Consider the following 22,194-nt stretch of genomic DNA (forward strand, 5'->3'; position numbering starts at 1 on the left):
CCAGTTGAAGGGGAGTCTGTGGAATGGTCTTCACGGTACTTCTGCGGTTGGCAGCAGATACCTCAGGTTTAATAATAAAATTATTCTGATTCGTCTAATTCATTCTCCTAGCTAAGTTCTTGGTCAGGGTCCTCCCAGATAATTTCCATCCCCATCTTCCAACGAGGGCTCACTCCGTGCCGCCGTAAATCGTCAGCGACCGAATCCGCCATCCTGCCGGCTATGCCGATGAGGTGGATTATTGAGAGAAGCCACCATTGGCAGGGTTAACTAAAGGGGTTTATTAACGATTAAGCGACGATCAAAGGCTAATGAAGCAATGATTGAATGAAAATTAAACACTAATCAAACAGTGATTAGGCAATAATTGAATGGTAATTAAACAGTGATTTGACAGTGATTTACGTGATAATTTAGATGATGATTTAGAAGATAATTTAGACGGTGGTCAAACACTCTACTACTTACTACACTTAATTAAGTCAAAGCTGCATATATAAGTGTTGCTATCACACAGCATCATTTTAGATCTAACATAAAAGATCACTCACCCCGTTGCGGATATCGGATGCCGGCTAAGGCGACTCTCAGCCTCGAGGGGTGACCTTGGGGAGACGACCTCGCTCAAGGGGAGACGACCGCCGTGCAGTATGGGACACCTCAATGGGGTCTGGGGTGGGGAGGGGGGGCTGCAGGGTGAGGGTTGGGTGGTAGAACAAGCGCAGAGCCCCGGTGTTGGTGGGGTGAAGGGGCTACCAAGGGCGGGTTGGGGGGTGGCCACCAACAGCTTTCAGTCCTGGCCACTCAGGTGTGGGAGGGGTCCCTGGGTCCCGGCTGATGGCCCCCCAGGATTAACCACCCATCGTCGATGGTTTGCCGGCAGGATGAGCCCTCACGGTTAACGACTTGAGCATGAGGGGCCCGAGGATTGATGGGACCCTGGCGTTTATCACCCCAAGGGTGTCGGGTACCCTGTTTCCTGGGCCCTACGGTTAACGACCCCAAGGTGGGATGTTCTCCCAGGGTTGACCACCCCGAAGGGTGACGGACCCAAGGTTGGATGGGTCCCTAGGGTTGGCCGCCCCAAAGGGTGATGTAACTCTGGGATGAACCATCTTTGGTTGTTGCAACCCATGGGTGAGCACCCCGGGGGGTGCTTAAGGGCCAGGAAATTGCGACGAGCTCCTTCTGCCCACCCACCCCCCCCGCACCCCTACATCCCCTGGGATCATCCCAGTTGGACAGGACCCCAGGAGGTCCCTTGGGATCATCCCAGTTGGACAGGACCCCAGGAGGTCCCTTGGGATCATCCCAGTTGGACAGGACCCCAGGAGGTCCAATGTGGGGACGGCACTTGGGGACACAAGGGCTTGAGAAGCTGGGGTCCCCAGATGCCTGGGGACACAGGGACGGGGACAACGGGGTCTCCCGGCTGCCTGGATCCCCTGGGAAGGGGTTGGGGTGCTTTTAGACCCAGCACCGGCCTGGCACAGCGCTGCAAATGGGTGACACCCACCCAGACCCCCCCACCCCTTTCCCTTCCTCCGGCCTCACCTCATCCGTCTGTCCATCCTCTGGTACCCAATACTCTTCATCCCTCCATCCATCCCTGCATCTGTCCATCTGTCCCTCTGTCCCTTTGTTCCTCCATCCCCATCCCTCTGTCTGTCCCTTACCCCCTCCAGGCAGGAGCCAGCTGTCACATCACGTCCCCAGAGGGCTCACGGTGTCCCCACAGGGCCTCATGGTGTCCCCAAAGGCCGTTAGGTCACCATGGCCGTGATGGTTGCCCTCGTGATGCCACCACAGTCACGCTGGTCACTGTGGCTGTGCCGTCCCGGTGACTCTGCTGGTGACAATCCCTATGACCGTGACCATGGGGATGGCGGTCCCCACGGCAGCACCGATCGCCAAGCTGGTGGCCATCCCCATGGTGGCCACGACTGTAGCCGTCCCCATGACTTCTGGTGGCCAAGACCACCCAGTTGACCGTCCCCATGCTGCCCATGACCGCGGCCATCCCTACGACCGTGACAGGTGACCGTCCCCACAGCGGCGAGCCTCCCAGTCGCCATCCCCACGGGTGACGGTGATGCCGAGGGACGAGCGGAGCCGGGTGCCGTAGCCAAGGAACCGGGTTTTATTCTGCTGCGGTTAAACAAGTGCCCGAGCCCCGGGGCGGGAGGGAGGGGGGCCCTGGGGACACCGGGGGACCCCGGAGAGGACACCGGGGCCACCCGGACACCGGGATCCCCCCCACCACCGGGGATATATATATATATTCATATTTATAGTTGCAGTGGTCCTCGTCACCCCCCGAAACACCCCCACCCCTGGGTGCTGCCCCACCCCCACACCGGATTTAGGGTGAAACGAGGCATTTCTGGCAGTGTGGGGGCCCCCCCCCCCGCCGCCGGCCGCCACCGCCTCCGGATTGGGGGCGGATCGGGGGCGGGGGTGTGGGGGGGGGGCAGCCCCGGGTGGGGGAGCAGGGGTGTGGGGGGGGCCCCCCCACGACCCCCCCCCCCCCTCAGTCGTCGATACAGATGACTTCGCCCCCGCGCGGCTCCTTCTTCTCCGGCCCTTCGGCCTCGCGCTCCCGTTTCACCAGCACTGGGGGGCCGTTGGCGGCGGCTGCGGGGTGGGGGAAAGGACCCAGGTGTCTGGGGTGGGGGGTCCAGACACCCACCCCCCCAGGGACCCATGCATCCGAGGCACCCCCCCTCCCTGGGATGCAGGCACCCTGATAGATCCATGCACCCAGGGACCCCCCACCCATGGACCCAGGCATCCAGGACACCCCCCCCCCTCTCCAGGACCCAGGCATCCAGGACCCCCCACCCAAAGACCCAGGTGCCCTGGGACACCCCCTTTGTGGCACCCAGGTGTCTGGGATCCCCCCACACTCAAGGACCCAGGTGTCCAGACCCCCCACCCAAGAATCCAGGCATCCGGAACCCCCCCACCCCAGGGACCCAGGTGCCCTGGGACACCCCCCACCCACGGACCCAGCTGTTGGGGTGTCCCCCCACCCATCCGGGTGCTCACCGGTGATGAAGGAGCCAGGCGGCATCTGGCTGTAGTTGGCCCCTCCAGGGGGGAGGGCTCCGGCCGGGGGGGTCCCAAAGGTGCCCCCATAGCTCTGGGGGGTGGCATAGGGCCCCGGCGGGAAGGTCTAGAGAGACAGGGACACTGCTGTCACCCCCCTCCCCACCCCACCGGCTGCCACCAGGATGGGGGGAGGCGCTTCCGGAAAGGTCCGATTGGTGTCCCCACGGGAGGGACATCCCCGTGTGTCCCCAGGGCTGAGGGTGCTCCCAAGACAGGGATGTCCCCAAGAGGGTGGCCCAGGGGCAGGGTGTCCCCAGTCTGGGTCCCCAAGGCAGGCAGGTAAGGGTCCCCTAGGTGGCGGCGGGGGTCTCCCATGGAAGGGAAGGTCCCCAGGGAAGGGATGTCCCCAGGGTGAAGGATGTTCCCCCAAAATGGGGGGGATTGTCTCCCCAAGGCAAGTGACGTCCCCAAAGTGGGAGGTGTCCACAAGGAAAAGGTGTCCCCAAGAAGGGATGTCCCCAGGGTGGGATATCCTTAAAGTGAGGGATGTCCCCAAGCTGGAGGGGGGGATGTCCCCAAGAAAGGGATCTCCCCAAGCAAAGGAAGTCCCCAAGATACAAAACGTCCCCAAAGTGAGGCACGTCCCCAGGATGGGATGTCCCCAGGGCGAAGGCCATCCCCACCGTGAAGAAAGGATGTCCCCAAGACGAGGGAACGTTCCCCAAGGGGGGGTGGGGGCTGTGACTTACGGGAGGGGGGTGGCTCTCGGTGCCCTTGCTGGCGAGGCGGCTGAGGATGCTGCGCTCCGACATCTGGAGGCGGGCGGCGATGGGGGGGATGCGGGAGAGGGTGGCGGGGAGGCGGGTGACGTCCGCCTTCATGTCGCTCAGCAGCTCCTCCAGTTGGTTCAGCACTGGCACCGGGGAGAGAGAGAGAGAGAGAGAAAGAGGGGCGGGGGGGGCCCGTCAGCGCCAGGGGGCCGCCCCGCGCCTACTCACAACTTACTCATAGGTTACTCATAGGTTACTCATAGGCTACTGGAAGGGGGTGGCGGGGTGGAGATACTCACGTGAGAACAGGGAGTGGGGCGGGGAGAGGGAGGGGAAGCCTGAGAGCTACTCAAGGGATACTCGGGGCGGGGGGGGGGGGGGGATGCACCTACTCGGGGGATGCACCGGCGGGGAGTGGGGGCATGCTCCAGGGTGGGAGGACTCCGAGGTACTCTGGGTATGAGCCTTGAGTACTCTGGGTGTACTCCCTACACACTCCAGGCACACTCCTTACACACGCTGGAGATACTCGGGTTATACTATTTACTCTGAGTATATTCTCTAGACACACTGGAGATACTGCAGGTTTACTCTTTACACTCTGGGTATACTCCTTAGACACACCCGAGATACTCTGGGTGTACTCCTCACACGCTCTGGGCATACTCCTTAGACACACCAGAGATACTCTGGGCGTACTCCTCACATACTCGAGGTCTACAGTCTAGACACAGTGGAGCTACTCTGGGTACGCTCTATTAGAGACACCAGAGATACTCCGAGCTCAGGCACTTGAGGGTCTACGCTGTAGCTACATTGGAGATACTCCAGACATACTCCTTAAACACCCCAGGATACTCTCTAGACACACCAGAGCTATTCCAGGTATAATGCTTAGCGACACCTGAGATACTCTGGGGATACTCCTTAGTCACTCTGGACATGTTCTGTACATACACCAGAGATACTCTGGGTATGCTCCTTAGACACACTCTGGATACTCCAGGTATTCTCCTTGGATACACCAGAAATACTCCAGATCCATGCTATCGCCACCCCAGAGATACTCTGGGCATCCTCATCACTCGCTCCTGCTCAGGGCTAAGAGGCTGCAGCCACATCACCAATACTCCGGGGATACTCATTACACAGCCCCTGAGTTCCTCCGGGCCCCAGAGATCCTCTGCACAGATCCATCAGCCTACACCAATGATACTCACTGCTTACTCCAGTGATACTGCTGGCAAAGACATTACAGACACCAGAGATACTTTGGGCTATACTCAGCACATTCCTCCGGAGTACTCCGGGCTTACTCATTAAACAGACCAGAGGTACTCTGGGCATACACCAGAGGTACTCTGGGCAAACACTGCCCATACCCCAGGGATACTCCAGGCAAAGCCGTGACATGCAAGCAGGGAGACCCTGTCCGTACATCAGCATTACTCCAGGCTTACTGATTACATGCACCAGGGCTACTCTGGCCACCGGGATACTCAGAATATACTCCTTCCGTGCCCCCCAAATACTCTGGGTAAATACACTACATACTCCAGAAGTACACGGGACATACTAGTGACATACTCCAGACTTACACTACAGACACTCAGCAGATACATCTTAGCGCAAAGCGACAGAGGCACCCGCCTGCTCCTCACGCACCCCAGAGCCCCGTGGCCGCCCTAAATCCGCACCCCGCCTTACTCCGAGCTTACTCCGGGTTTACTCACACCCCAAAAACCCCTCAGGGACCTTCCAGCAGCTGCCCCGCCACCCCCCTGCACCCTTTCCCCCCCCCCTCCGGCCGCCAGAAAGCACACGCAGAGCAAGGATACACCGGGAGCCGGTTGGGAGGAGAACCCCACTTTAATGATTGAGAGCGCGGTACAGAGGTGCGAGGCGCTACACGGGGCGTCCGCGCCGGGCGCGCCGGCCCACCCGCCTCTTACCCTTGTGCAGGACGGCGTTCGCGGGCTTGTTGCCCGCCAGCGACTCCTTGGACAAGTGCTGGTGGCTCTCGGCCAGGCACTCGACCTCGGCGAAGCGGGTGTTGAGGGCCATGGCGGGGTGGCTCGGGTCTTGCGTCATGTTCAGGTAGGCGGCGCGACGGAGCTGCTCCTCGATCACCAGCGCCTGCTCCAGTAGCTGGGGGGACGGACCAGAAAGGGAGAAGGGTGGCAGAAGGGACCCAGGCGTCCGGGCACCCACCTCTGACCTCACCCATCGCTTAGAGAACCCAAGCACGCCGGCGCCCAACTCTGACCTCACACCCCAACAAGGCCAAGGAAGGACCCGGGTATGCGGCCACACAACTCTGACCTCATACCCCAACAAGGCCCAGGAAGGACTCAAGCGTCCAGGCACCGAACTCTGACCTCACACCCAAAAAAGGCCCAGAGAGGACCCAGACACCCGCGACCCAACTCTGACCTCGCACCCCAACAAGGCCCAGAGAGCACCCAGGCATCCGGACACCCGCCTATGACCTCACCAATCACTTAGAGGACGCAGCCATGCAGGCGCCCGACTCTGACCTCACACCCCAACAAAGCCAAGGAAGGACCCAGGTGTCCAGGCACCCAACTCTGACCTCACCCATCGCTTAGAGCACCAGGCAACCCGGCACCCAACTCTGACCTCACACCCCAACAAGGCCAAGGATGACCCAGGCATCCAGGCACCCATCATTGACCGCACCCCCCACCCTCTCCCCCTGCCAGCCTCTTGCACGAGGCCCCTCATTGGCCAAGCCACACCCTCTTGTGCACAGCCCACGTGCAAGCTCCGCCCCCTTTCCATGGCCACCTCCCCCCCTACCTGGGCACTTGTGCAAGAACCTGTTGTGCCCGAACCCTTGTGCAAGTCCAACCCTCCCGGGAGCCCAGCCCTCACATGAGCCCGGTCCCCGTGCAAGGCCCTTCTGCAAAAGCCTCGTGCGAGCGCAGCCCTTGCACGAGTGCCACGCTTGCACGTACGCAGCTCTCATGCAAGCCCCTTGCGCAACCCTGGCCCTTGAGCACGCCCCTGGTACAAGGCAGCGGACCCCCAGCTTGAAACCGGCCCTCGTGCGAGGCCCTTGGCACAAGCCCAACCTCAGCGCGAGACCCTCGTGCGAGACCCTCATGCAAGCCCCCGGCGCAAAAGCAACCGCCGCGCGCGCTCCTTGTACCAGCACCGCCCTGGCACGAGCCCCAGGCTGGCGCCAGCCCCGTGCAAGCGCAACCCTCGTGCAAACCCTCGTGCAAGCCCTCGTGCACTCACTTTGAAGCGGCGGGCGAGGAACTTGTTCTTCATCTCGAGGAAGTTTCCCTTGGAGGCTTCGCCCTTGAAGGGTTCGTTGATGACCCCGAAGGCGCCGTCGTTCTGGATGTCCGTCCAGCGCGCGTAGCCGTGGCTGCGCGCTAAGGACTGTCACTGTGTCACCGTGTCACTGTCACCGTGTCACCCCAACGTTCCCCCTTCACCCCCCACATCCAGCGTGCGGAGCCGTGGCTGCGTGCTAAGGGCTGCCGCCTCGTCACCACCACTGAGTCACCATCACCACATCACCATGTCACCATCACCACCACGTCACCGAGTCACCTTGTCCCCAACATCCCCTAGGTCATCACCCAGCCAGCGCATGGAGGTGTGGATGCGTGTTAAGGACTGTCACCACAGCACTGTCACCACCACGTCACCGTCACCTCATCATCGCTGCATCAGCACCGCATCACCGAGTCACCGCACCACCGTCACCACGTCACCCTGTCCCCAATGTCCCTCTCACCCCCTCCCATCATCCCCTGTCCAGTGCACAGAGCTCTGGCTGCGCGCTAAGGACTGTCACCGTGTCACTACATCACCGGGTCACCACGTCACCTTGTCCCCAGCGTCCCCCTCACCCCCACATCCAGCGCACGGAGCCGGGGCTGTGTGCTAAGGTCTGCTGCTGTGTCACCACCGCCACATCACCATCACCGTGTCACCATGTCACTGTCACCACGTCACCTTGTCCCTGCCCATGTCATCACCCAGCCAGCACACGGAGACGTGGAAGCACGTTAAGGACTGTCACCCCATCAGCATCACGTCACCGTATCACCACTGCATCACCATCACTATGTCACCGCGTCACCGTCACCATGTCACCCTGTTCCCAACATCCCTGTCGTTCCCCCTCACATCATCCCACATCCACCACACGGAGCCGCAGCTGCACGGTAAGGATTGTCACCGCGTCACCACCACAACATCACCACATTACTGCATCAACGTCACCATGTCACCTCGTCCCCAACGTCTCCCTCTTGTCCCCCCAGGTCATCCCCGCTCCAGCACACGGAGCTGTGGTTGCATGCTAAGGACTGTCACCATGTCAACATTACTGTGTCACCACCGTGTCACCATCACCGCGTCAACACACCACGTCACCCTGTCCCCAGCATCCCCCTCATTTCCCCCAGGTCATCCCGGCGCGTGGAGCCGTGGCTGCACACTAAGGACTGTCACCGTGTCACCAACGCCGTTGCCACCGTCACTGCATCACCGTCACCACATCACCACATCACTATCACTGCGTCACCCTGTCCCCAACATCCCTCTCATCCCCCCCCATGCTAAGGACTGTCACCCTGTCACTGCATCACCACCGCTGTGCCACTGCCGCATCACCATCACCACATTACCCTCACGGTGTCACCCTGCCCCAGTGTTCCTTTTGTCCCCCCCAAAGGTCATCTCTGTTCAGCGTTTGGAACCGTGGCTGTGTGCTAAGGACTGTCACCCTGTCACTGTGTTACCGTCACGGTGTCACTGTCACCGTATCACCAAGGTCACCCTCACCCCCACCAGGACACGGAGTCGTGGCTGCTAAGGATAGCCACCACGTCACCGTGTTCCCAACATCAGCTCCTCCACCATCACCTCCCCCTGAGGGCTGCCCCCAGTGTCACCATCACCACCGTCCCCAACATCACCACTGCCTTTGTGTCACCCGCCCCTGGGTCACGCCCACCCTAGTGTCACCCTCCTTGGTGCTGCCACCACCACCAACCCTGGGGAGGATGACAGCACCCGTGGGGGAACCCAGGAGTGCCGCAAGGGGACCCGTGCGTGCTGGGGAGGAGAAAACTACGTGTGCCGGGGCGGGGACACCCACACGCGCCGGGGACGCGGATCACCCACGCGTGCCGGAAGGATACAGGACGATGCCGGCCAGCAGCCAGTAGTCGTGGCGCCGGTGCCAAATTTCATTGAGCTTCCCCGAGGAGATGGCGGCGCGCTCCTCGTTCTGCCACAGCGTGTGCAGCTCTGCGGGTGGGGGTGTCAGGGAAGCGGGAACCCTCGTGTGTGTGTCCCGGCCCCTCCCCGTCCTCATCCCCCACTCACCCGTGAAGCCGCCATCGGCGATGTTGAACATGAAGCGCGGCTTCTCGGCTTTGTCATCCCGCCGGCCGTTGGCACGCGCCTCCAGCTTGGGTTCCTTCTCGGCCTTCACCTCCTCTGCGTGGGGGACACACACACGGCGGTCAGTGCCATTTTGCAACCCCACTCTGACCTCCCCAAACCACCCCAAGCTCCCCCCCAGCCCCAGCAAGCAGGAAGACGTTATCAGCCATCAGTAGGCTTCAGAGTGAACACAACAAGATTAAGAGCAGAGCGCTCCAGGCGCACCCCTTTGGTTAAGCCCCGCCCCTTCTGACTTGGCTGCAGTCCTGGGTGGGCTAGACCCCGCTCCCTGCAGTCAAGCCCCGCCTCCAGGTACCTCGTTTAGGGTCAAGATCCCCCGGCCGCTCCTTGGGCTCCTCCTCGGGGGGTTTCTCGTCGCCCTTCTCTCCCCCGGGACCCTTCTCGGCCTCGGAGCCTGTAGGGAGGGACAGGAGTGCTCGGACATCTGGGTGGCCTGGGGGATTTGGGGAGGGGCACCCAAAGCCCTGGGTGCCCTAGAGGGATGGTGGTGGAAGGAGGCACCCAAATCCCTGGGTGCCCTGGACACCCAGGATGGGGCCGGGGTGGGGGCTCACCTGTTCGCTCCTCGCGGGCCGGGGGCCCTTCAGCCTCGGGCTCCCGCTGGCCAGGTCCCTCCTCCTCCTCCCCCTTCCGCGGCCCTTCGGCCTCGCTGCCATCACCTGGGGACGGTGGCATCTCGGGGACAGGAGGCTGTGGGGACGGGGTGGGGGGGTGGCATCATCCCGGATGCCTGGGTACCCCCACCATGACATCCCCCCCACCCCCCCATACCCCCGGAGTGACCGGAGGGGGGCATCGGGACAATGGTGGGGAGGGGACAGGGATGGGGACAGGAGGGGACACAGGGTCAGGGTGGGAGAAGAGGACAGAGAGGGGACAGGGACAAGGACAAGGACAGGAGGGTGACGACAGTGTTGGGGACAGAGACAAGGATAGGGGAGGTGGACAGGGCTGGGGGACATCAGTGGGGATGGGGTGGAGACAGGGTTGGGACAGCTGGGGACAAGGAGAACATGACTAGGGACAGGGTTGGGGACAGGGAGGACACGATGGGGGACAGGGACAGGGTTAGGGACAGGGATGAGGACACGATTGGGGACAGGGTTGGGGACAAGGATGGGGACAAGGAGGGCACGATTGGGGACAGGGACAACAAGGACGTGATTGGGAACAGGGTTGAGGACAGAGAGGACGTGATTGGGGACAAGGATGGGGACAGGGATGGGACAGAGTTGGGGACAAGGAGAACATGACTGGGGACAGGGAGGACATCACCAGGGACAGGGAAGACATCACTACAGACAGGGACAAGGAGGACAGGGTTGGGGACAGCCCTGTCACCCACCTCTGTCTCCATCTTCTCGGGGCCTTTAGGCTCCTTCTCGTCCCTGGTGTCACCGTCGTCCCTGTCTGGGGGTGGCCCTGGCCCGTCCCCGCGCTCGCTGGGCGCCGGCGTGGCTGGGGACAGGGGACGTTAGGACATGGGGACATGGGGTGTCACCAGCACCCTGCCCGTGTGTCTGGGCCCCTGTCCCTGTGTCCCCCACGTCCCCATGCTCTGTCCCCAGTGTCCTTGTCCCCTGTCCCCCATGTCCTCACATCACCCCTGCACCCTGTCCCCCACATCCCCATGTCCCCTGTGTCCCCATTCCCTATCCCATCCCCCCATGTCCCATGTCCCCATCCCTCTGTCCCCATCCTGTCCCCTGTCCCTCGTGTCCCCCCATCCCATGTTCCCCATGCCTGTGTCTCCATCCTGTCTCCCGTGTCCCCGTGTCCTCATCCCATGTCCCCCCCATCCCTGTATCCCCATCCCGTCCCCCATATACCCGTGTCCCCATCCCGTCCCCCATGTCCCCATCCCCATCCTATGCCCCCCATCTCCGTGTCCCTATCCTGAGCCCTATGTCCTCCCTTGTCCCCTGGGTCGTCCCCCCCCATCCCCTGCCCCTATCCTGTCCCCCATATCCTCCCCTACCCCCCCCAATCCCATCCCCATCCTGTCCCCCATATCCCCATTCCCGTATCCCCATCTTGTCCCTGCCGTCACCCCCCCCGGCTGCATGTCCCTGTCCCCCGTCCCCCAGTACCGGGCGTGGGGGGGCCAGGGCTGGGGGGGCCGCTCTGTTCAGGGCTGGGGGGGCAGGTCTTGGCGGGGGAGGAGGCGCGGGAGGAGCGCTTGGAGTCGGCGCTGGGCTCCGGGGCCAGCTCGGGCAGGCTCCAGCGCCCGTTGATGTGCTCGAACTCCTGCACCTATGGGGGCACAACCAGGTGTCTGGGGTCGGGGGGGAGGGCACCCAGGCATGCAGGGGCACCCAGGCATTGGGGAGGGACCCAGGTGTCTGGGAGCTGCACCCCCCCAAGCACTCACTCATACAGGGAGCCAAGCACCCAGAGGGGACCCAAGTGGCTGGGGGGGGCACCTAGGTGTCCGGGGGGGGGCACCCCGGCATGCAGGGGGACGCAGGCATCCAGGAGGGACCCAAGTGTCTGGGAGCTGCACCCCCTTAAGCAAATTTATACAGGGAGCCAGGCACCCAGAGGGAACCCAGGCACCCTGGGGGGAGAACCTGGGCACCCTGGGGGGGGAACCCCGGCACTTGGGGAGGAGACCCAGGTGTCCAGGGGCGACCCAGGCACCCGGGGGACACACCCAGGCGCCCCAGGGAGGGGGGGGTCGTACCTTCTTCTTGACGAGGGACATGACGCCGATGCGGGTCAGCACCTGCTGCCGCGAGAGCCCCTCCCGGGGGACCCCGTCCGCGAAGGTCTCGGAGCCGTCGGCCCCCGGCTCGCACAGGTGACGCATGAACAGGGACACGTAGGCCCTGGGGGACATGCTCAGGGCCACCGCTTGCTGCCACCCCTTCCCCCAGCCCCTCCAGGGTCCCTTGACCCCACAGACCCTGTCCCCAGGGACCCTTGTCCCTGTAGCCCCCCTCCACAAGGCCCCTGTCCCAAGTGTCCCTTGTCTCCATAGCTCCTGTACCCAGTGTCCCCTGTCCACACGCTCAGGATCTCTGTCCCCATATTCCCTGTCCCCACAGTCCCCACCCCTGTCCCCATCCTCTGGGGTCCCCGTCTCCAGCGTCCCCATCTCCAGGGCCCCTGCCCCTAGGCTTCCTGTCCTCAGGGTCCCCAGTGTCCCCATCCCAAGGGTCCTCAGGGTCCCCAGTGTCCCCATCCCAAGGGACCCTGTTCCCATCCCTATCCCCAGCGTCCCCAGCATCCCTGATGGCCCCAGTGTCCCCGATGTCCCCGCGCCATCAGCCTGTCCCCTCATCACAGCGCCCGTCCCAGGCTGTGCCAGCTCCGGCCGGGTCCTGCCACCGCTCTGGCATCCCCTGAGCCAGACCCGACCCCCCGAGGGGACATGGGGACCCCAGGGGTGACTCTGTGTCGGGGTGAGGGGGACACGGGCTCGTCCGGTCCCCAGGAAAACCGACAGCGATAGCGCTCGGCTGAGTAAGGGCTCATCACGCGGCTCGGGGACACAGGGGGACACGGGACAATGGGGGAGCACAGGGAGACATGAGATGATGGGGACACAGGAAGATGGGGACACACAGGGACATAGGGGACAGAGAAGGACAAGGGACAATGGGGACACGGGGGGACAGGAGAAGATGGGGATACATAGGGACAGTGACATGGGACAATGGGGATGTACAGGGAGGACACAGGGACACGGCCGGGCACAGGACACGGGACAACAGGGACACAGGGGATACATGGAAAGATAAAGACACAGGGAGATGGGAAGGACACAGGGACACATGGTGACAAACATAGGGATGCACATGGGGACGTAACAACATGGGGACACTATGAGCACATGGGAGAACATGGCGGGACACAGGACAATAAAACATGGGGACATGTATGGGGACATACAGGGGGACATGGGGGACTCACATGGGGACACGGGGACAAAAGGATACAGTGACACACATAGGGACGTGGGGGACACATATGGGGACGTGGGGGACACATGAAGACAAAGACATGGGGATATGGGGACATGGGGGACAACATGAGGCCATAACGACATGGGGATACCCACAAGAGAACAAGAACATGGGGACATGGGTGATGTGGGGACATGAGGACAACATGAACATGGGTGACACACGAGGACACAGGGACGCACATGGGGACACAAGAACATGGGGACACACATGGGTACCCCACCATCCTGCCCCACCTGTCCCTGCTGCCACCAGCTGTCCCCAATGCCACCCCTATCCCTACTGCCACTGCCCGTCCCCAGCACCACCGCCTGTTCCCGATGCCACCACTGCCTGTCCCTGGTGCCACCACCTATTTGCAATGCCATTGCCTGTCCCTGCTGCCACCAATGCCTGTCCCCAGCACCCCCACCTGTCCCCGATGCCACTGCCTGTCCCCGATGCCACCTACTTGAACTCCTTTTCGGTCTTGCCGCGCAGGTCGCGGACGAGCCACTGGGAGGTAAAGGCGTCCTGGGGGGGCATCCCCCACCGCATCACCGCGTTCAGGAAGGCCTTGCGCTGCCGTGTGTTGAACCCCAGCACCTGGGGGGGGGGTGGGTGGGTCACGAGTGGGTGGGGGTCATGGGCATCTTGAGGAGGGGGTGGGGGTCACAGATGGGGGGACACACACAGGTGTCTGGGGGACTCAGGAGTCCAGGGGGACATGGCAGGGAGGGTGACATGGGCACCCAGGGGGATCCAGCTGTCCGGGGGTGACACAGGTGGTTGGGGGGGGACCCTGTCCCAGAATGGGGGCACCCAAGTGTCCGGGTGCCCCTCGACCCCCCAGGTGGCTGGGGGGGGGGGGGGGGGGGGGGGGCGGGCGGGAACCCAGGTGTCCGGGCACCCCCTCACCCTCCCTCTCCTGGAGTGGACCCTGGCATCCAGGTGCCCTTGGGGACCCTGGCATCTGGACATCCCCCACCCCTGCCAGGGACCCTGGCATCCCAGCACCGCCCCCCAGCAGACCCTAGTGTCCAGGTGCCCCCCACCCCGCCACCCCCCGGGGTCCCCACCTCGATATTGCCGCCCACCCGGGCCAGCAGCGGGGGCAGGGGTTTGTCCTTCTCGTTCCGCAGCTGCCGCTTGGACTGACGCCGGCCTGGGGTTGGGGGGGTGGGGGGGGTCAGCACCCACCCCCTGGCACCCCGACCCCCATCCCTGGGGCACCCCGACCCTCCCACAGCACCTTGACCCTCCTCGGGGCACCCCCACCCTTCCTAGGGCACCCCGAACCCCCACCCTGGGGCACTTTGACACCCCTCCCAGGGCACCCCAACCTCCCCTACAGCACCCTGACCCCCTCTGGGGCACCCTGACCCCCACCCCCAGGCACCCCACCCTCCAGGCCCCCACTGTGCCACCCAGGCCCCCCCCAATTCCCTCAGTGCCACCCCAGACAGGGAGGGGGGACTCAGGGGGACAAAAGGGGACAGAGAGGTGACACAGTGGGTCAGAGAGAGGACATGGAGGGACGTGGGGGAGGACAGAGGAACACAAGATACATGGGGGGGGGACACGAGGGGACACTGGAGGACAGAGAGGGGACACAGAGGGGACACAGGTGGATCAGAGAGAGGACATGGAGAGACATGAGGGGACATGGGGGGACACGTGTGGGAACAGAGGGGACACGGGGGGAGATGGAAGGATGGGAGAGGACACAGGGGGACACAAAAGGGACAAAGGGGACATAGGGGGACACGAGGGGACTTGGGGACACATGGGGGGACACACCGGGACACAGAGGGGACTCTGGGACACACAGAGAGGACGTGGGGGTCACTCACCCTCCGGCCGCTCGTCGAAGTCCTCGTCCTCCTCCTCGGAGCCCACCGAGTACTCGGACTGGTTGTCTGGGGGGCACCGTCAGCACCCACGTACCACCACACCCCAAAACACCCCCCGTACCCCCAAAGAACCCCTGACACCCCTCAAAGAAACCCTGACAACCCCCAACATCCCCTGTACACCGCAAACACCCCCAAATCTGTCCCATACCCCAAATTTGCCACCCTCCCCACCCCCGGATGTAGGTCAGGCTAGCCCAGAGCCCTCCCAGTGCCTCCCAGACTGTCCCAGTGCCCTCCCAATCTGTCCTAGTGCTCCTGAGGAACATCCCTGTAACCTTCTAGTTGCACTGTACCCCACCTTGGTCCTCCTGAGTGCCCCTACTGGGGCATTGAGACTCCCCCCAGTGCCTCCCAGACTATCCCAGTATCTCCCAGTACTGACAGAGCTCACTCCCAGTGCCTCCCAACCCCCCAACTCTGGCACCCAGTGCTCCCAGTTGCCCTGTACCCGCTTTTGTCCTGGATGCAGGTACCCAGTGCATCGGGACTCTCCCCAGTATGTCCCAGAATCCTCCCAGTCTGTCTCAGAGCCCTCCCAGTGCCGCCCCATCTGTCCCAGTGCCCTCTCAGTAACTCCCAGTGCCTCCTGAGGAACATCCCAGTACCTTCCAGTACTCCCAGTTGCACTGTGCCCACCCTGGTCCTCCTGGATGTGGGTACCCAGTGCATCAGGACTCCCCCAGTGCCCTCTCACTGTGTCCTAGTAACTTACCAGTCTGCTCCAGCGTCCTCCCAACATGTCCCAGTACCTTACCAGTACTTCCCAGTCTGTCTCAGTGCCCTCCCAATACCTTACCAGAGCTTCCCAGTATCCCCAGCTGCCCTGTACCCACCTCAGTTCTCCTGGGCAAGGGTGCCCAGTGCATCAGAACCCCTCCCAGTAACTCCCAGTGTGTTCCAGCATCCTCCCAGTGCCTTCCCAGTGCTCACCTTGGTCCTCCTGGGCGGCATCATTGTAGTTGACCTGCTTGCGCACCCTCTTGCCCTTGCCCAGGTTGCGCGCCAGGTCCTCCTGCTGCTGCTCGTAGTGGTGTCGCAGCAGCTTCTCCCAGTAGTCGGGGTCGACATTCTCCTCCTGCTTGATGATCTCCCGCTCGATCTCCTCGATCTGCCGGCACACGCACTGTCAGCGGCCACCCAGGGCACCCACGGGCACCCGCTGAAATCTCATTGGCCTGAGGCTGCCACCACCATGTCCGTCATCGCTGGCTCCAGCGTCCCCAGCTCCATCAGCTCCGCCCTGATCATCCCCCATCCCCATTGTCCGCACCATTATCTGCATTGTCCCCATCATCTCCCATCTCCATTGCCTCCACCTCCATCGTTCCCATCACCTTCATTTCTATATCATCATCCCCATTCTCATCATCTCCATCATCCCCATTTCCACCTCTATCATACTCATCCCCATGACCTCCATCTCCATCGTCCCCATCATTCCCAATCCCATCATCCCCATCTCCATTGTTTCCATCATTCCCATCCTTGTCTCCATCCTCCTCTTCCCCATCATCTTGATCTGCCTATCATTTCCACTTCCATTGTCCTCATCATCCTCATCTCCACCATTTCCATTGTTCCCATCCCTATTGTCACTGACATTGTCCCCATCATTTCCCTCATCCCCATGCTCACGATCTCCATCTCCATCACCTCCATCGTCTACATCATCTCCATCCCCATTACTCCCATCTCTATCACCCGTTTTCCCCATCACCTCTATCTCCATCGTCTCCAGTGTCCTCATCCCCACTGTCCCCATCATCTCCATCCTCACCATCCCCAACTCCACCATATCCATTGTCCCCACCTCCATCATCCCCATTGTCCCCGTCCCCGTCATCTCTACCTCCATCATCTCCAGTGTCCTCATTGTCCCCAACTCCACCATCTCCATCGTCCCCACCATCTCCATCGTCCTCATTGTCCCCATCCCCATCGTCCCCACCTCCATCATCTCCAGCATCCCCATTTCCCTTGTCCCCACCGTCTCCCCCTTCACATCCTATCTTGTGTCCTTGTGTCCCCATCCTCCGGGCGCACCTTGTCCTCCTCACGCACGACGTACTGGGCCACCTTGAAGGAGCTGAGGTACTCGTTCATGTTCTGCACGTCGGCATCGTCGGTGGCATCCTGGTTGCGGTCCAGCAGCCGGGCAATGGCCTCATTGTCGTAGTGGATGACGCTACTGTCCTCCTCCTTGTTCTCCCCTGCGCCGGCGACACGCTGCTGACACGGCCTGACTTGGTCCATCAGGGCCTGGCACGACTCAACATGGCCTTGGCATGCTCCAACACGGCCCAACGCGGCCTGACATGACCTAGTACGGTCCAGCATGGCCCAACATGGTCTAACACAGCCCAATACAACCCAACACAGCCTGACATGGCCCAACACTGTCCAACGTGGTTCAACACGGCCCAGCGTGGCCCAACGCAGCCTGACATGACCTAGTACAGCCCAGCATGGCCCAACATGGCTCGACACAGCCCAACATAGGCTGACACAGCCCAACACAGCCTGTCATGGCCCAGTATGGTTCAACATGGCCCAACATGGCCTGACATAACCCAACATGGCCCAACACGGTCCAGTATGGTCCATCGTGGCCCAGTATGGCCTCACGTGGCCCAACATGGTCCAACATGGCCTAGTACAGCCCAGCATGGCACAACATGGTCCAGCACAGCCCAACACAACTCAACAAGGCCCAACACGGCCCAACATAGACTGACACAGCCCAGTACGGCCCAGCATGGCCCAGTATGGTCCAACGTGGCCCAATATGACCTTGCATGGCTCAACATGGTCCAACATGACCCCACATGGCCTGACATGGTCTAGTACAGACCAGCATGGCCCAACATAGTCCAGCACAGCCCAACGCAGCTCGACATGGCCCACACAGCCCAATGTGGACCACTGTGGACCTACACATTCCGTTGTGGTGGCCCAACACAGTCCGGTGTGGCCTAATATGGTCTAACACACCCAATATGCCCTGACACAGCTCAACATGGTCCAACATGGCCCAACACAACCTGGCATGCCCCAACATGGCCCAGCACAACCCAACACAGCCTGACAAGGCCCAGCACAGCTTGACATGGCCCAACATGGCTCAGCATGGCCTAAAATGGCCTGACACATACTGACACGGACTGTCACAGCCTGGTACAGCGTGGCATAGCCTCATACACCTGGTCACCAGCTCACATGTCCCATCACAGCCCTGTCATAGTCTCTCACACCCCATCATGGCATCGCACCTTCCGTCACAGCCTCACGTGTCCCATCATGACCTCACGTGTTCTATCATGGCCCTACATTCCCCACTGCTGCGAATACCCACTGCAGTCTCATGGGCCCCAACAAGGCCCCATCATGTTCTTGCATGTCCCATCATGCCTTTTTGTGACCTGTCATAGCACCATCACGACCCCACATGTCCCACCATGGCCTCATCATGAGCTTGCACATTCCATCATGGGTTTGCATAATATTTCACGGCCTCGCATGTCCTACCATGGCCTCACACATCCTGTCATGACCTCAAACGTCCCACCATAACTTTGCATGACCCATCATGACCTTGCACATCCCACCACAGCTCTGCACGACCCATCATGGCCCCATTGTGACCTTGTACATCCCATCATGACTTTGCAAGCCCAGACACAGCCCACCATGGGCTCCCATGTCCTACCACAGCCTCCCACATCCTTCCATGACATCCCATAGCCTCCCACATCTCATCATGTCCCACCATAGCCTCCCATGGCCCACTACGGCCTCCCACATCCCCCCCAAAGCCCAGCACACCCTGTCCCACCCATCCCCAACCCCGCTGGACGCTGACCCTCATTCTCGTCCTTGAAGAGCTCCTCAGTGCCGAATTTGAGGATATCATCAAGCTCCTGCTTGGACATGGAGCCGGCCTTGGAGCCCAGTCCTGGGCGCACCACCAAGTGCGTCAGCATCATCTTGCGCTTGGCCACCTGCGTGATGCGTTCCTCCACCGAAGCGCGTGTGACAAACCGGTAGATCATCACCTTGTTGGCCTGGCCGATGCGGTGCGCCCGGCTGAAGGCCTGTGGGGACAAGGACACATCAGCAAGGATATGTTGGAGAAGGGATGTGAAGATGGGGAACACGTCAGGGAAGGGAAACGGTGGGGGGGAGAGGGTGGGGGACGTTGGTAGGGACATAGTGGCAGGGGACTTGGTGAGGGGAACATCAGAGCAGGGATGTGGCAGTGGGAGACGTGATGGGGGACACGTCAGAGCAGGGCCAAGGCCATGGGGGACATGTCAGAGCAGGGACATGGTGGTCGCAGACACGGTGGGGGATCCGTTAGAGCGGGGATGCAGCGGTGGGGTCTGTGGTGGCGGTGGGGGACAGGGAAAGGGCAGGAGAAATGGAAGGAGGGTTGGGGACAGGGTATCAGGATGGGTGATAGGGTGGGTGACAGGGTGCTAGGTGGGTGATGCCGGGCAAGTGACAGACCTGGATGTCGTTGTGGGGGTTCCAGTCGGAGTCGAAGATGACGACGGTGTCGGCGGTGGCCAGGTTGATGCCGAGGCCCCCGGCCCGCGTCGACAGCAGGAAGCAGAACTGCTGCGCCCCCGGCGCTGCCCCCCCGGCGTCAGCGGGGGGGGCCGGTCCTCCCAAACCCGGGACCTTCCAACCCCCCCTGGCGCTGCCCACCCCAGCATCAGCATGGGGGGACTGGCCCCCCCCAAACCCAGGACCCCACAATTCCCCAGTGCTGCCCCTCCTAAACCCAGGACACCCCCAAACCCCCCAGCACTGACCCCTGGCATCAGCAGGGGAGGACGGCCCCCCTGAGCCAGACCTCCCAAGCCCCCCTATCTTATCCCCTCCCCTCAGTGTTGCTGCACCCAGGGAAATTGCCCCCCACCCCCCTCCCAAGCACCCCAAGGGGTATGTGTCTCCCCACTTATCCTTCCTGGGGAGGGGTGCAGGGTCCAGATGCCTGGGTCCCCCCCGAATGCCTGGGTTCCTCCCCAGATGCCTGGGTCCCCAGGACACTTGGGGCCCTCCCAGACAAATGGGTGCCCCCTGAACTTCTGGATCCCCCGGATGCCTGGGTCCCTCCCTGGACACCTGGGTGCCCCCTTAATTCCTGGGTGCCCGCCCGGACACTTGGGTCCCTCTGGCCACCCAGGTGTCATCCCCCCAAACACCTGGGTCCCTCCCTGGATGCCTGGGTCCCCCTGACTACCTGGTTGTCCCCAAAACCTTGGTCCCACCCTGACCACGTGGGTCCCCTCCAGACACCTGGGTACCCCCGGGATGCCTGGGTGCCCCCCCCGACCACCTGGGTGTCCCCGGACGCCGGGGTCCTACCGTTGAAGCGGTCGATGGCCTCCTGGCGCAGGGCCCCCGTGATGCCCCCGTCGATGCGCTCGTACTTGTAGCCCTCGTAGTCCAGGAAATCCTCCAGCAGGTCCAGCATCTTCGTCATCTGTGGGCACTGGTTAGACTGGGAGCACCCAGGGGGGCTGGGGACACCTGGTACTGGTCAACAGTGGGAGCACCCAGAGGAGCTGGGATAGGCACTGGTCAGACTGGGATTAACTAGGGATGTTGGTACTGGCACTGGTTACAGTGGGAGCACCCAGAGAGGCTGGGGGCACCCAGGGGTGCTGGGGTTGGGGGCTGGGTGTCTCTAGAGAGTCTGGGGGGGAGTCCTGGTCCCCCACACCCAGGAGAAAACAAACACCCGGTAGCGCTGGGGGTGGGTGGGGAGGCTGTAGGTGCCCCGGGGGGGCTGGGGGGGGTCCCTGGGGGTCCTGGCTGCCCCACCTGGGAGAATATGAGCACCCAGTGGCTCTGGGGGGGGCTGCAGGGTCCCAGGGGGTCCCGGCTGCCCCACCTGGGAGAAGATGAGCACCCGGTGGTTTTGTTCCTTCAGCTTCCGCAGCATCTTCTGCAGCAGGAGCAGCTTCCCCGAGGCCTTGATCAGGGCCCCCCCCTCATAGGCACCACTCGGCAGCTTCGGGGATTCCTGGGGACGGGGACGTCACCTTGCTGGTCCCCGGTGTCCCCTGACGTCCCCCAGCCTCCAGCCCACATCACTCTGTCCCTTCTGCATCCCCTCCATGTGCCTCCAGCGCAGGTCCCCCCTGTGTCCCATGTCCCACTGCCCCCTCCCCCTCCCTCCAATCCCTCCATGTCCTCCCAGGTCCCTCCACCCCATGGCCCCCAATCCCCTCCATGTCCCTCCAACCGCTCCATGTCCCCACCATGTTCTCCTGTCCCCTCCACGTTCCTCCATCCTATGTCCCTTTGTCCCATGTCCCTCCAATCCGTGTCCCCATGTCCCACCATGTCCCTCTATCCCCTCCACACCCCTCCACGTCCCCATATACCACTGTCCCCACCATCTCCCACCATGCTTCCATGTCGCTCCACCCCACATCCCTGTGCCCCACATCCCTCCAACCCCTCCATGTCCCACCATGTCCCCATGACCCACATCCCTCCACCCCATGTTCCTCTATCCCCTCCATGTCCCCAAGTCCCATGTCCCTCTACCCCCTCCACATTCCTCCAACCCTTCCATGTCCCCATGTCCCACCATGCCCCATATCTCCCCACTCCACATCCCTCTATCCCCCGTCATCCCTCCGACCCCTCCGTGTCCCCTGTCCCCTCCATGTCCCTCCACCCCGTCCCTCTGTCCCCCCGCGGCCCCCACCATGGCAGCGACGGGGAAGAGGTAGGGGTGGTTGCAGCACTTCTTCAGGTCCATCATGATGTTGAGCAGCGACACCTGGTTCCCACCACCCCGCGAGTTCAACGCCTCGAAGTTGCGTGTCAGGATGTACTTGTAGTACTTCCTACGGGGAGGTCGGTGGGACCCAGGCGTCCAGGTGCCTGCCTTCCCCCCCACTTCCCAGGTGGGACCCAGGTGTCTGGGTGCCTTCCTTCCCCCCCATTTCCCAGGGGGGACCCAGGTGTCAGGATGCCTGCTTTCCCCTCCACTTCCCAGGGGACCCAGGCATTCAGGTGACCCAAGCACCCAGCGGA

The 22,194-nt window shown here is 62.3% G+C and overlaps 2 protein-coding genes across 3 annotated transcripts in view; one reads left to right on the plus strand and one right to left on the minus strand.

The window, feature by feature from the left end:
* LOC126034664 (voltage-gated potassium channel subunit beta-2-like) overlaps nucleotides 1-22,194 on the plus strand; it is a 98,673-nt gene that overhangs the window by 16,908 nt on the left and 59,571 nt on the right. The window lies entirely within an intron of this gene.
* LOC126034654 (chromodomain-helicase-DNA-binding protein 3-like) overlaps nucleotides 2,120-22,194 on the minus strand; it is a 34,247-nt gene continuing 14,172 nt past the window's right edge. Inside the window, 22 exon segments of the mRNA XM_049792595.1 lie at nucleotides 2,120-2,634; nucleotides 3,049-3,175; nucleotides 3,801-3,964; nucleotides 5,774-5,969; nucleotides 7,086-7,218; nucleotides 9,008-9,116; nucleotides 9,195-9,308; nucleotides 9,571-9,669; nucleotides 9,830-9,965; nucleotides 10,621-10,733; nucleotides 11,366-11,528; nucleotides 11,959-12,103; nucleotides 13,695-13,828; nucleotides 14,302-14,387; nucleotides 15,076-15,141; nucleotides 16,069-16,246; nucleotides 17,182-17,348; nucleotides 18,998-19,229; nucleotides 19,645-19,769; nucleotides 20,509-20,626; nucleotides 21,038-21,169; nucleotides 21,863-22,004. Coding sequence (XP_049648552.1) covers nucleotides 2,531-2,634; nucleotides 3,049-3,175; nucleotides 3,801-3,964; nucleotides 5,774-5,969; nucleotides 7,086-7,218; nucleotides 9,008-9,116; nucleotides 9,195-9,308; nucleotides 9,571-9,669; nucleotides 9,830-9,965; nucleotides 10,621-10,733; nucleotides 11,366-11,528; nucleotides 11,959-12,103; nucleotides 13,695-13,828; nucleotides 14,302-14,387; nucleotides 15,076-15,141; nucleotides 16,069-16,246; nucleotides 17,182-17,348; nucleotides 18,998-19,229; nucleotides 19,645-19,769; nucleotides 20,509-20,626; nucleotides 21,038-21,169; nucleotides 21,863-22,004 — 2,983 coding nt within the window. The 3' untranslated portion in view covers nucleotides 2,120-2,530.

This window comes from Accipiter gentilis, chromosome 35, assembly GCF_929443795.1.
Source record: "Accipiter gentilis chromosome 35, bAccGen1.1, whole genome shotgun sequence".
NCBI lineage: Eukaryota > Metazoa > Chordata > Aves > Accipitriformes > Accipitridae > Astur > Astur gentilis.